The 14828-nt window shown below is 34.0% G+C and overlaps 3 protein-coding genes across 3 annotated transcripts; all 3 read right to left on the bottom strand.

Annotated features, from left to right (window-relative positions):
- Positions 1-850: 850 nt before the first annotated feature.
- Positions 851-1684, bottom strand: LOC141717188 (UDP-rhamnose/UDP-galactose transporter 2-like). Its single transcript, XM_074519289.1, has 2 exons — positions 1442-1684; positions 851-1331 (listed from the first exon to the last, which is right to left on the bottom strand). The coding sequence occupies exons 1-2, from the start codon at positions 1607-1609 to the stop codon at positions 975-977; spliced, it is 525 nt and encodes a 174-aa protein (XP_074375390.1). The 5' UTR covers positions 1610-1684; the 3' UTR covers positions 851-974.
- Positions 1685-2047: 363 nt separating this feature from the next.
- Positions 2048-3495, bottom strand: LOC141719745 (UDP-rhamnose/UDP-galactose transporter 3-like). The gene is made up of 3 exons (XM_074522120.1): positions 3366-3495; positions 2566-2750; positions 2048-2287 (listed from the first exon to the last, which is right to left on the bottom strand). The coding sequence occupies exons 1-3, from the start codon at positions 3493-3495 to the stop codon at positions 2048-2050; spliced, it is 555 nt and encodes a 184-aa protein (XP_074378221.1).
- Positions 3496-4687: 1192 nt separating this feature from the next.
- Positions 4688-13975, bottom strand: LOC141721100 (chaperone protein dnaJ 10-like). The gene is made up of 10 exons (XM_074523846.1): positions 13748-13975; positions 9273-9332; positions 8977-9059; positions 8669-8828; positions 8412-8541; positions 7530-7688; positions 6634-6812; positions 6455-6535; positions 6206-6364; positions 4688-5115 (listed from the first exon to the last, which is right to left on the bottom strand). Exons 1-10 carry the CDS (start codon positions 13832-13834, stop codon positions 5020-5022), a joined length of 1194 nt encoding a protein of 397 aa, XP_074379947.1. The 5' UTR covers positions 13835-13975; the 3' UTR covers positions 4688-5019.
- Positions 13976-14828: the final 853 nt, after the last annotated feature.

Raw genomic sequence — 14828 nt, 5'->3', positions numbered from 1 at the left:
TATCGCCACTAAAATTTCTCTTAATCTTATAAATTATCACTTTTGCATGATAAATCTCTATCTCTCAGAGCAAGTCCAATACAATGATATAAGTGGTGTCATTTCTATAATTTGAAATCAAATATCAAAAATTTCAACTCCAAAAGAGTTCTATATTTGTATGCAAATATGCATATATGCATCATTCATTCTAAATTTGAAACCAATGATGCATTTATGCATCTGGTGACCTCATCAAATTACTATAAATGAGATGCATGTAGTTGTACTTTAAATGAAACTTAGGGGAAAGTGACAAAATTTAGGTAAATTAGGAAATATTTTGTTTCAAAATGCAATTAGTATTGGAGTTGAAATTTTGTTTAGCATCAAAGTACATTTTTTATGCCAAATTATAGCTATAGTTATTTTGCATTTTGCATTAGACTTACTCTCACACAATAGGAGGGGGAGATGGAGAGAGATTTAGTGAAAAAAAGTGATTTTATCTATTTGAAAAACAAAGTTTAATTCTAGAAGATCATCAATTTGAGGCGCATCTCAAATAGGGGTTGCCATGAATTTGCTAATGTTTACGTGGCACGGTAATTTTGGTTGTCAACCTATTGGAATTATGGGGTTGCCAAGATATTATCAACCAAGATTGTCAAAACTTGGCAAGTTCATCATTTAGTTAAATGTAACTTTTGTCCAAAAAACATATCCCACTCTTTTTCATTTTCAAATTTGCAATTTATTTTTTTTGTACTATTGCAGAGACCATATTAGCAACTATTCGGGATGCCAACTATTGGAGTGTTTATTTAAAAAAAGTGGCCAAAGATGATATGTAGGAGAGATAAGATAAAAAACTAACGTATATAGTGACTTAACAAAATTTGACAATTTTTTGGGTAACTGCTATGGGAAATGCTCTGATGATAAAACTAATGACAGACTATAATTAGACTCCAATAGAGATGAAAGATAAATACTTACACCTTACACTGCTCAATTTCAATAGCCTTTAGAGGACTGTGTTCAACTTCGTCTTTCAGTAGTCTAACATCATCATCTGTCAACCCCTTTTCTATGTCATGGGATGCAATCTTGGCCTGCTTCTCAAGCTCATCTGCCCAACTATATATCACCATTCCGCCAATAGCAATTACCATGCCTATTATGTTCTTAAAAGTCATCTTCGAATCAAATAATAGCCATCCCAATGTGAGAACACATATTGTTTTCATGTGACCTAGGACCTGGAAGGAAACCGCTGAGAAGCGCCTGATGCAGAGGTACTGACTTATGTTGGCGAAGACTGCTAAGAAGCAGGAAAAAAGTAGAAACAACTGCATAATTTGTTGACAAAAGCATGTCATTATACATATAATGTTCATCTTGAAGCGATAACCTTAAATATATTTCAGAGTGTAATATTGATAGGTATAAGAGTGCTTACGATAACAATATACGAGAATCTGTAGTTCAGAATATTGTTTTTACTAATATAGTAGTCAACAAAGGGGCCTAAGATCAACAGAGAGATTGCTTGAATTGGAGCTGTCTTGCTCAACAGTTCAAAAGATCCGATTGTGTATTTCTTCTGCAAGGAGCCAATAAACTGCATCAAAGAGAACAAAATCGTCAATCTTTAAGGGAACGAAACAACGAAATGCAATCTTAGCTAAATTAAAAACCAACAGAAAACAATAGATGATATAGATATTAACCAAAATCGAGCAGTTTGATGTTTAGCATTATCTGAACTTCAAGGTACTATTAGGCCTAAACTAGTCTTATTTTCAAAACAAAAATAAATGGGAGTTGTAATTTAAATGCGATAACTAGTTAGCCCTATGGATAACTAAATTTATGTATTCAGGCAAAACATACTACAGATTTAACTTTTTAGTAGATAGAAAAGAAATTTGCAATTTTATGTATCCAAAATGTGGTGTGATCTGTGAATAGGCGTGTGTAATTACTATCTGAAAGCAATCAATCAACTAAATAATAACATGCAGCGAGCATGCAAGGTCTCAATGCTTCTATGATACTAACATAACTACAATATAGTTTGAGTACGATTACAGTATGACCTCACAATTTGTTGAAAGGATGTTGACAGAACTGCTATACAAGCACATAGAAAGCCTTTGGCATTAACCTTGACATCCGTCACAGTGCAAACACCCACACCTATTATAACAACAATAACAGCTATTTTAACTTCCCTTGTGTACTTCCTATCATGAAGAATCCATTCCATCACACAGATAACAGGAATCATGCTCACTTTTGATATCTACAACAAAATTGTCATGATCAGTTGACTATGAAGATCAAAGGAACATAAAATGTGTATCATAAACAGAGAAAAGAACTCATGAAAATCCATGATATTATCTCAAATTAACAAGTAAAATATATAAGTATGTTCGTCAAACACGAGGGGGGGGGGGACTCCCAAGTATTAACTTCAATAGTGATTCGTCTAATACTGCCTTCTGTTTGCCTTGTGCAGCAGTTGTGCAGCAACATTAAGAGCAAACATGCAAAGAATTTCAACTGAGTATAACGTACTTGGTAGAAGCCAACAGAGTTTAGCATGAGACTTAAGTTCAACCCAGTGACAGACATGTTTGCAACAATCGAGAACCGGAGGAGCTCCCAAAGAGGAACATGCTTCGAGGTAGTGTAACCAGCAGCATTTGACACAGCCCCAACAAGTGCAGTTACCAAGAAGTGACACCCGGTTAGTGTTGTTGCTGAAAAAGTGAAACGAGTGGAAAACATGAGTATGGAACTTCTTTTTAATATCAGAAGATGCAGACACTGCTGCAAAAAACAAAAGCACGATTAAGAAAATGAGGTGTGGCAGGTTATTTATAGATCAAAGCAAATGCAATGCACTATATCAAAACTGCAGCCAAAAATATAGACATCTATCACTACCATTATATGAAATCTACTTCCAATACTTCAAAATTGTAGCATAGACCATGACATTTACTGAAAAGGCATTTCATGCAAATGAACTTTTATTTTTTGAAGGTAGTCAACTTTTATAAAACATATATCATCAACGATCTCTGTTTCAAGATATCTCCATCAAAAGCAACACGTTTAATAACCAAATGTGTAATTAAAATTAGTCTTTACAAAAATCACACAAATAAAAACCATCACTAATAATCACCCCTAGCAGTCCTACGACTCCTCACTGTCAGTCTGTCACCTTACCTTAATTTGTCAGTTTGTAGTTTGCATGCTAGATTAGTTTGTATAACTGTAGCTAACCATCACTTAAATGTATATAGCAGACAATATGATCAAGAAAGCGAGTAAATTGAGAAATGCAGGGGGGGGGGGGGGGGGCAAACCAAAGCTGAAAGCATAGCCATGTGAAGACATGAGTTTCTTATTAGCCATTATAACTCCCACAGAACTAATGACATTCAGAGCCCATGCACCTGCATCAGACAACCCTGATTGTTCCTTTTCAACCTCCATCTTCTAGATTGTCGACTTTCAAATCATCATACATAATTTTAAAAATAAATAAATTTGAATCTCTTTCTATTGTCTTGTAGAGATGTATAGATTAGATGACATATGGACTTTCCTATTTTTGCAAGACTGCAAATGAAACACATACAGTGATGAATGTGAAGGGATCTTCTCAGTGGCTTATGAATTTGATACCAGGCATTCACGATCTGTTCCTTTGTTTCATTTCTATATCCCAAGGCTTTCTTCTCCTGATTACCAGATAATTATCATTTTGATATTCGATCATTCTATTAGGATTAGGGTGATAATTTATTTCACGTTTACTTGTAAATTTATTGATAATTTATTTAAATTTTCTTTTTTAAGTTTATTGATAATTATTAAAATTTTCTTTTCCAACTCCAGGAAGAGAATAATGCAATGCTGAAGCACTTAATCTTATTAACTTTTTAAAAATTCAACATCTGTGGTGGAAAACTAGAAATAGAATTCAAGTCACATTTTTTTGGTTTTGGTATTTGAAGTCTGAATAATAGAGATCGAATTTTGAGATAGATATTGGTCCATTACTTGTGATCAAATAATTTGTTCAGCGCTTGTAAAAAAAGCTGATCAAATGACGGTAGAAACATCTACTTTCTCTGCCATTCTAAAATTTATGCACAGAACATACATATGTAACATATCTATTCTTTTACAAAAACAATTATCTTTGAAAGAGAGATTAAAAAATTATCCTTCAAATGGAGCTAATCATCAGGCATTCGGATGTAACAATTTCTTTAATCTACCCAGAGGATCTACTCTTTCATTACCTGTCCTCACTAACATCTTATGCTGGATTTGTTCATAATTTCACTCCAGTCTCACTGTCCAGTGTCCCCTAGATAACAATCTTTCACTAATTCTACTACCCAAAGCCTGACTTTCTGAACAAGATTATTTCACTGCTGCCTTAAAAAAGTTCAGTACTTGCTCTATAACTAGCGCAATTTCCTTAAAAACGTGTATCAAAACCAATGAACCCTATAACATATTCATTTTTTGCAACATCACCTACTCCCCTAACAACGTAAGACAAGACACATCCCCGGCTTTGTTCTTTACTGTTTAGTAGTTCAGCATTATATATCTAATTTGTTACGACCAATGACCATTACTGAAACAAAAATGAGACTTTGGAAAAAAGAAGGGCAAAGAAATGTCTTGAGGTATAAACATGGGCATTCTAATGACAAGTATAAACATGGGCATTCTAATGACAATGTACATAACACACGAAAAAGAATTAAAAATTAAAATACAAAGCAGCCACCTCAAACCCTACAATCATCACTAATCTTCACCCTTATACTGGATATCTTCTGTCATCTGTATATTACACAATCCTTTACCAGCTCTAGCAGCCTGAAACTTCCCCGCACAAACACATTAAACAATATGATCCCCCTAGCTGCAGCAATAGAATGATTGCTTAAATAGGCAATATACTTAAACTCTTTATGTTGTAGCAGAGCACCAAGTTCATGAATGTCTCTGTGCACCAGGCGGTGCTGTTGGAACTGGGAAGTCAAAATTATTTTGTGCGCCTGCAAACTTGGGAGCCTCCACATAGGGGCTCTTTAATCCAATAGTATAAAAGTTAATGAACAGAAATAAGAAGACGGCTAAGAAAGAAATAGATATAAGTTTTTTGCAATTGAAGGATGTTGGACAAATATTTTTTCTCTTTCTAATGGAAAATATCCATCGAGTGATCCATAAAGAATGATGTATATTGTTAGCTAACATGTTGCAACTTATGAAAAGCATATTGATTAGTTGACATTTGACAATCACTGAAGCCCCATTCATTTTGCCTATTTGCCTCAGAATACAAATACATTAGAGAACAAACTTGAACAAGTCATCTTACCATTGAATTACTCTCTCCTTTTAAACCAAAAATAAAATAAAAGGAAATTCCAAAACCAATCCTTCTAATCTCCGAATATTTAATTTAGTAATTTATTGATACAGTAATAGTAAATATTTTCTTTTCGAGATTTGGGATTATTTAGAATATGAGTACTATTTAATCCCTTTTCTCATCTTTATTTTGTCGTTTGCTATTTTCATTGCAGGTTCCGGTACCTCGAGGAGGGGTGGGGGAGATAGGGAAAAAAGGCCATCCAATAATGACATCTTATTTCATTATGATTTTCAGATGAGGTTTTTATACTAGTCGCATCTTGTAAAAGTTAGATACATGGTTCTTCAAGCTCAATTATTACTAGAAATTGCAAATCCATATCAGGAAGATCACCTGACATTTTAGCAGCCAACAGCTACTAAATTCGTACAATTTTGTTTATGTTCCAAATAACGACCGGTTTGTAAGAGTAACACTATACTCCAAATATAGAGAACAAGGACAAGCATAATAATTTTATTTTCAACAGGATGTATGACAACATACAAAGAGGAATGACTGATGCTTCTTGCTCCCATAAATTAATAGTTGATATGAAATGAAGTTCATAATTTATATGATAAACACATAATGATAATAACTATATTAAATTTTGTCACTAATGTAAAACATAACGGTATGCTTATATGTCTCTAGTCCTAATATGAAGCATGCACACTTTCTAAACAAGATGAGATTCTGAGAAGCAACACAAGCAACAAGGATTTAAGCCTTTTAGGAAAAAATTAACATTGGTACCTGTGAAGCATATGCAGTATTATTTCCCCCCCTCATGGTTGATGATCTGGGAGACCTATTTGGTGAATCAGTATCGAACTTTGATACACTTCCATCCAATTTATAGGTGTTGCTACTTGTCGCCTTTTTACTTTCACTGCCATTAGATGATTTGTCCCTCTACACAAATCATTGCAAGTGTATCAGTTACTAGATTTGGAAAAGCTAAGAAATGACCAGAAGATAACGATATTGAGCTATGAAGAATACCTGAAATATTTTACCAAGGGTTTTTAACCCCTTAGCTCTTGCACGGAGCTCCTCCTTTTTCACGTTACTATCTTGTAGAACCTGAAGAAGGCCAAGAAAACAGAACCATAACGAGACTTTAGATGCCAATTAAGCAGACTTGGATCACAACCAAAATAAAGTGAAGAGTGCAAGACAACCATTTGACAAACACGAGAAAGAGTGGCTTCAATATCAGCTACATTAAGCTTCCAAAGGGAATCAACCATCAACTTCTTGTGAGACTGCATGTATGCCTCAAGCTCTTCCTCAGTGTAATTCCCTTCTTCGGAGAGCTGCCTTTTCAAGTCCTGTTGAAGCTGTATCAACGCAATTGCACCTACAAAGACCACCAAAAGGATGAAGATCTTCGAGCACAGCACCTCCCAGAACCATTTAACATAATCCAGATATAATTGTTGTAAACTTAGTTCATTTATTGAAATATAAATGAGCAACTATCAATTCTGGTATTGCATGCTAATCAAGTCTTAAATAGAGCAATATCGCTTCAGAAATGTTTTATTTAATTTGGCAGGGTTCTATAAATTCGCGTAGCTTCAGTTGTTTACAAGCAGAGAGGAATAAAAGATTATTGTGCAAAACTCAGTTTACCGACAACCATACTAAGCGCTAAACTGACAAACACAAGAAGCACCAGCAATACCAAAATATTGATGTCAATGACTTAATATAATTGGCAACGAGGTTGATGACTTAATTGACTCTGTTACCATATGGGAACAATTGCAAAAGGACATTAAAACAATCTTATTTCAAGAGTGGATTATCACGTTAATAAATTAAAAAAGGTTGAGTAGGTACTGAAATGGCTCTTTCAGAATCAAAACTAATATCATGAAAGGTTTATATCTTTCTTTGTATTAGAGTGCCCAAGAGTACAGGTCAGTGGGTGTCATAACTTTTAACAGAGACTTGAACATTATAAATGCTTGAAAATAGCTGAGATGGGCACATGCACACATATTCGGTTTAAGATGCAAATATTGCAAATTAAAGAACACGGACTTTGACTGAATCCAGTATATCAACTAACCTGTTGCTGCCGTGACTTGGGATTTAATGAAGTGTCCCTTATCTCTAAACCACTCGGCAACAAATGGCATACCCAAATATATAGCTTTCTTACCAAGCTCTTTAGCTGACTGTCTTGCGTATATATAACCAATTGTGTTCAACATATCAACGCCATATGCTGTAGAAGTAGATAAGACATTAGTCCACAACTGAAAACTTATATTTTTAGCAACAAGTATAGCAAAATACTATACAGTTGTAAAAAGGTGTCCAAAAATCTGGAGTTCCTGATCTAAAGACCCGCCCACTTATCTCTATCACAGTGTCACTATTAATGTCAACATAGGATCTAATATTGCTCAAACCATTTGTTTACACTATTTTCCCAGAAAAGAAATCTGTGGAAGAGTCCCCAAATTTCATAATACGCGCACACAGACGCACGCGCGCACATATATATGTTAATGTGTAATTTCTACGAAACAGAAACAATATATTCTAAAAACCGACTCCAAACATTAAAAACTGTAGATCTCCTTTAAAAGCTCTCAAAGGTAGAACTGCTTGCGTGGGTAAAATCAGACATAAGAACACACAATTGACTAATTTTGAGGCATTTGAATCAAGCTTCAACATGTAACTTAACAACTACTCTAACTATCTTATCAAATATCTCTTTTCCTTCTCTTCCTTTATCACCAATTATCATAATTTAAGACCTGTTAGAGTTATTTGTTATGCCATCTGGTAAAGTTCACGTGAGTAATTGGGAAAGAGCACTTAAGACTTTAGAAATAGGAGCTTTTTATAATTAAATTGGCTGTTGCTGAAAACTGCAGACAACATTATATACGACAGTAAGATAATAATTTATATATTCAAGAAGAATTTAATTTCTCACCAGCACCGGAGAGTCTTGATGCTTCCTCTTCAGCATTCTTAACGAAATCTACTTTTTTTCCTTGAACATAAAGGTTCAGACGATCCTTAAGTTTTTGAACCAGCTTCTCTTCTCTTTCCTTTTGGACAACCTGTGATTAAATGGAAATACTATAAGTTTTTATTGAGTGCTGTTTCACAGGCTTAATTCTCTATTTCAAAAGGTGATCCGGGCAATACAAAATTGGATAATCAGAAGTATTTAAAAAAAACGTCTACCCTCATTTTCTCTTGCAACGTTTTGACATCAAACTGCTCGTTTTCTGCGAAGATATCCATTGAAGCCATTGATGCCATTGCCAACTGTCCAATGTAATCCTCAAAGAGCTCACTCCCAAAAAGCATTGCAAAAATAGCAGCAGGGTCAATGATTGCATCGCTGAAATAAGAAGAATGAGACATCCTTATCTGATTATACTGTAATTAACAATCAGAAGTGTGCGATGCCAAAAGAAATAATTATACTACTCAGGAACTTTAGAATTTTACAATATACATATAGACATATAAAATGGACATAAACTGACGTTGAGATTCCTGATTTCCCATATGTGTCATAAGCCTGTCTTTGGCTAGGATCACTTAGCACTTGATAAGCCTCTCCTAACACCTGTGTCAGAGGTGTAATGCTTTATTAAGCACAAATATATAGAATCAAAGAACAGAAACTTCGTATAATTTTGACGAAAATGTGCTCCTGCGCAAAGCATCGCAACACACCTTCGTGTGACAGGGATTTTAAGCCTTGTGAAACAAAAAAACACCGTTGCAAGAGAGAGATAATGATTCAGATAATTCCTATAGAAGTAAATAGTAAGCTTGCCTGGAAATTTTGTGCTGCAAGAGGATCATTTGGGTTTTTATCTGGATGGACCTGACGCGCCTGCAAGACATTGTATGTCAGAAAAATACAAATATTACTCATTTAGATGTCCTAAATGCTAACGGAAAAAAAAGAGCTGCATAAGATAAAAAGCAAGATGTTTAAGGTATAACTGGGGGAATACATTATGGGTCAACAGTAGGGCTGAGCAAAATCGAACCGAAACCGAAAAACCGAACCGAACCGTGCTAATTCGGTTCGGTTCAGTCCTAATTTTTCAAAAATTCGGTCTATTCGGTACCGAATAGACCGAAATAAAATTCGGTTCGGTCCGGTTCTTTTAAAAATATTTCGGTCCGGACTGAATAGACCGAATAGACCAAATTATAATTACTATAAATTATATTATATACATTTTACATATATCTTAAAAATTATAATCATAATTTTAAATTTTTAATTATATTTATACACACGTAGTACTCCATATATCACATTACTTCAATTATATTTTATATTTTATAGTTTTTGGTTTAAAATTTCAATACAATTTTATTTTTAAAAAAAAATCGGTCTGTTCGATCCTAAACCGGACCGAACCGAATTATTTCGGTTCGGTTCGGTCCGGTCCATATTACAATTTCGGTCCGGTCCGGTCCAAGAAAAAATGGTAATTCGGTTTTTCGGTTCGGTCCGGATGCTCAGCCCTAGTCAACAGTCCGGACCGAACCGACTGAATGCTCAGCCCTAAGCCCTAATCAACAGTAACGACTAATGAGCTTGTAATAGGCATAAATTAGTACAAGCTTTACATTCAAAAAAAAATTTAAATGTATGTCAACACGTTCAATTGCCTACAGAGTTACGGATCACATCATGTTGTGCTGAATGTACATATTAAAAGGATGTTGAACTTTTTTAGACGTTTTAAGCCGTATTTACAAAATGTATAATTTCTTTTGTATAAAGCATTAGGGTAAAGTTATGCACATGGCGCACATCATACAGTGCTTTGTTAATCATAAGACGAAAACACATTCCCAAAACGAGTCATTGCTTTAGTGATGAGGAACGGGAATTTATATATTATTAATTAGTTTGTTTTTATTTAGTTCAAAGATAAATAATGTATTTACCTATATGCTTTATATGTGGGGCTAGTAGTTTATTAATTAAGTTGGTTATTTATAATAAAGCCCACTTGTTACGGGCCTTAGTCCATTAGATTATTTATTAGGGTTTCTATTCCTATATAAGCATTGTAATCCCCACATTATTACTTAGCTTTAATTATACACTTTCTTGGGAATAATATTGATTAATTATTCTTGGGATTCGTATAATTCATTGCTTTAATCTCTTGTTCTTGTTCTTATATTATATAATCATTACTTCTTTAATTTTGTCCTGCATTAATTGGCATCAGAGCCGAACCTTAAGTTTTCCTGTTCTTAATCACCGTTCAGAGTCATCACAGCCGTTCTTACTGTTCACAACCGTTTTTACTGTTCACATGTACCCTAATCAGCCTCCGGCTACAGCCTATGTTACTCTGACTCGGGTACGGAGTGTCGGATACGACACATATACGAGTGTCGGACTTTAGAAGTCTAAAAATTGGGGACACGGGGACACTGACCTATTTTTGGACACGGGTACACTGTCCTATTTTTGGACACGGGTACAGGGACACGACATATTTTACTAATAAACAGGTATGTTAAGTTAGACATTTAAGAATAAAGTAACACAGAACTTAGATTAAAGATAATTTTCTAAAGAACATTACGAATTTGGCATCTTCCCTACGTTATCTCATTTCACTTTTTTCATTCTTCTCACATATTTATTTTGAATAATAAGTGTGAATAATATTTGCTCAATAAATTGGTCAAAGTGTCCATGTTTCAGTCAAACAATCTGACACGGAATAAGTGTCGTGTCCAAATGTTCGACACGGGTACGGCAACCTAAACAGAAGAGTCGGAGTAAAGCAGGCTACAGCACTGTAAGCACAACCCCAGACCACCACGTTACCACTGCCGCACATCCATCATACCACCGATGCAAGCCTAATTACTAAGTACTTAGTTAGAACCCTAATTACATAACCAATCCGACCCGACTACAAACCCTAATTCTGAACTCGTTAACCCTAATTGCATACCAATACAACACCACAAATCAGAAAATATCACTGCTGATTGGAGTTTCAATCTGCAACGAGAAGAAACAAGAAGAATCAGATTGAGGAAGGGAAAAAACGCATCTGAACAGGCGTGAGTTTAGATACCTGTAGCTAACTGCCGGAGTTAACGCAGCTGCCAGAGTCACTGCTGCTGTTGCTTGCCGGAAACCACATCTGTTTGCTAGAAATTAGTTCCTGTTCGCCGTTGTAAAAGGTCACAACATCTCCTTTGAACATCAGCTGCTTTCCTACTAGTTTGTCATTTGTGTGAGAAACAAAGGGTTATTCAGCTTCCAGAATACTACAAACCAGTCCCTGATGTTCCAGGAATTTGAAATCTAGTTTCTGCAGTTTGCACATAATAAAAATCAGTCGCTGTACTTTCCAGAAAGTGCAGATCAGCCCCTGAAATTTCAAAATCTGCTCATTCTGAGTTCTGATTTGTTCTTCAATTCCAACTATTTTTCCATGTTTAAAACATGTCTGCTTACATCAAGCGCCAAATTGATATTGTGGAAGATAACATCTATTTTCTAGAGCGTGAACATGATGAGTTCTATTACGAAGTCTATGTTTGTCAACGTGACCGTTGGTTACTTCAATATAAACTTACGGTGAAGGAGTTAAATAATCAATTTGATGAGCTTGAAAGGTTGGAAAAGAAGTGCCATATTGAGTTGAGGAAAGAAAGGGATTGACGTGCAAATGAGAAACGCGAGAAACGAAAAAGATTTTACGAAAATCTAACACCTAAGCTTCAACATCTTACACATTTGGAGAATGACAACAAGATCAAGGGAGATAAGGATACTGAAGAAACTGTTGTAGAAGATTCAATTGAGGTAACAAAAGATCCAATTAACGAGGTTAACCAAGTTGAGCATATAGAGGTTACTAATAAGGAGCAAGTGGAAGAAACCAAGCCACAAACTGATTGCTTTCTAATTGTTGAGGATCATAAAGTGGTTAATGATATTATTGAGGTTGAGCACATCGACTTCATTATTCCGGAGTACTTGCCTGAACTCCGTTCTCTTGCTTGTCAATTTTCTGAGTTCTTTGCAACTCAACCGTTTTTCCAGAAGAGCATGAAGTTCATCTTGGTTCCATCTCATCCTTGTGTGATTTTTGATTTTTTCAAAACTCGTGGTCGAGTTTTCTCTAACAAGGGGAGAATGATGAGGAACGAGACAAAAGAAATAATATGTATATATATTATTAATTAGTTTATATTTATTTAATTTAAAGATAAATATTGTATCTACCTATATGCTTTATATGTGGGGCTAGTAGTTTATTAATTAAGATGGTTATTTATAATAAAGTCCACTTGTTACAGGCCTTAGTCCATTAGGTTATTTATTATGGTTTCTATTCCTATATAAGCATTGTAATCCCCACATTATTACCTAGCTTTGATTATACACTTTCTTGGGAATAATATTGATTAATTATTCTTGGGAATAATATTGATTAATTATTCTTGGGATTCGTATAATTCATTGCTTTAATCTCTTGTTCTGGTTCTTATATTAAATAACCGTTACTTCTTTAATTCTGTCCTGCATCATTCAGTTTCCTTGCACTGTCGGTTCTACAGGTCGAATCTTGTAAACTTAGGCAAAACACATGGAACCAACAATGAAGCTAAGAACGTAAAACTAAATGGCGGAAAGTTTGAACCTTGAATAAGTAAACAGATATATCTACGCTACAAAGATGCATATACGAGGGCGAAAAGGCCGGCGTTCAATGACAACAAGAGATTCCCCATATCCTACTTAATTACCTCCTACTAAAGTCTCTGACTCTTCTCAAAACACTCCGCAGATCAAAACCCTCACACCTCTCTGCAACCTCAACATTAATATTAAAGTAATACGCATTTACACACCTACACAATTACTTAATTACCAACAAAAAGTATAGCATAATATTTAATCCTTTTCTCGAAACATACAATTGGATTCCATCTATACATATTATATCTTGCCAAGTAAACCCTAACAAACACAAATTATAATAAAAATACTGTATGTACACGACTAATTAGCTACCACTCACATAATGAATTTATTGCACAAACTATATGCAATTAAAAGTTAAAAAAAACACCTAATCAAATTAACAAAACAAAAAAAAAAGAGAAACTAAACCTCATCATGTCACTGCTTAAGTTTAATTAAGCTCGCAGGCAGCAAATTAAAGGGAAAGAACACTTAGATTGAATAATTGATGATTATGATTATAATTGGTGAAGCGAATTGAAAAATAAACGATATTATACCTTGATGTAATAAGCTTTTTTAATCTGAGATTCAGTAGCGGTGGGGTCAACTCCAAGAACATCGTAATAATCAGTCTCCTTCACCATTATTTTTACCGCAGGTTAGGTATCAGGGAAAGGGCTTCAATTTTCTTACAACTTCGAATATATAAAATACCTAATTTCAAAATTGCAAATTTGTAAATATTCAAAATTGGTTCCCTAGTTCCCAAAAAAACAGAAATCGGTTCCCTAGTTCCTCAATCCTCAGTCACCACCAAATTAAAATAATTTTGAAATATATCGATAATAGCAATTGAATTAAAATAAAAAATATTCTATATTTTTATAATTAAAATTAAAGTTTAGTAGATATCCTATATTAAATAAAATATTTAATATTTTTTTCATATTTTAAATAAAAATTTAATAAATATCCACATAATGCAAGATTCGTTTTTGTCTTTTGTTTCCAATTTTCGGATAATTCTAGTGAGATAATATTTTATTTTCACGGTCATATTAAAAGTATCATTATGACCAGAGGATCAATATATTTATAAATAATAAAGAATTTCACGAGAGCTAAATTTCAAAAATTAAAAACAAAAATTGGTGCTTATGAGCTGGTCTTAAATGTTATAGGTTAATTAAATCATCTTCTATCAATGATGTTTAAATGACATATATTTTACACAATTCAAGTGTCAAAATCATACTACTCAAAAAATCAACTTTACTCCTCACGAAACCAACCTCGAAACCAACCCCAGCCTATTCACTATACAATATATTAAATATTCAAAACATTTACAATAGCAAATATATTATCGATGAGAATAAATTTATTTTTGTTAACAAATTATTATAGATATAGCTCAGGTAAAGTACCAAACATAAAGAAGGCATAACATTCAAATAACAAGTTATGGCGCCAAAATCTGTTATACAGCTGAGCAACAACTCAGCAACTAATAGACACAAATTTTTTATGCAATTACTTGTAGATTAAGATAGCAAAGTTGTATATATACTCAATCTTAGTTATACAGAAACATTAAGATAAATAAAAATAATTTACATTTCTTGCAGCTTCCTCTTC

Source organism: Apium graveolens, chromosome 4, assembly GCF_009905375.1.
Source record: "Apium graveolens cultivar Ventura chromosome 4, ASM990537v1, whole genome shotgun sequence".
Classification (NCBI taxonomy): Eukaryota; Viridiplantae; Streptophyta; class Magnoliopsida; order Apiales; family Apiaceae; genus Apium; species Apium graveolens.
This window is presented reverse-complemented; position numbering and strand designations above follow the sequence as displayed.

Bases quoted from the DNA above. Each gene is read 5' to 3' on its own strand.
- LOC141719745 (XM_074522120.1), bottom strand. From the start codon at position 3,495: ATGGAGGTTGAAAAGGAACAATCAGGGTTGTCTGATGCAGGTGCATGG. The intron at 2,751-3,365 runs GTTTGCCCCCCC...TCACTTTTTCAG, and splicing joins TGGCTATGCTTTCAGCTTTG to CAACAACACTAACCGGGTGT. The intron at 2,288-2,565 runs GTACGTTATACT...ATTTTGTTGTAG, and splicing joins ACTCTGTTGGCTTCTACCAA to ATATCAAAAGTGAGCATGAT.
- LOC141721100 (XM_074523846.1), bottom strand. From the start codon at position 13,834: ATGGTGAAGGAGACTGATTATTACGATGTTCTTGGAGTTGACCCCACC. The intron at 6,536-6,633 runs GTTGTCTTGCAC...GGCCTTCTTCAG, and splicing joins TTTCTCGTGTTTGTCAAATG to GTTCTACAAGATAGTAACGT. The intron at 6,365-6,454 runs GTATTCTTCATA...TGATTTGTGTAG, and splicing joins CCCTTGGTAAAATATTTCAG to AGGGACAAATCATCTAATGG.
- LOC141717188 (XM_074519289.1), bottom strand. From the start codon at position 1,609: ATGCAGTTTATTGGCTCCTTGCAGAAGAAATACACAATCGGATCTTTT. The intron at 1,332-1,441 runs GTAAGCACTCTT...CAAATTATGCAG, and splicing joins GATTCTCGTATATTGTTATC to TTGTTTCTACTTTTTTCCTG.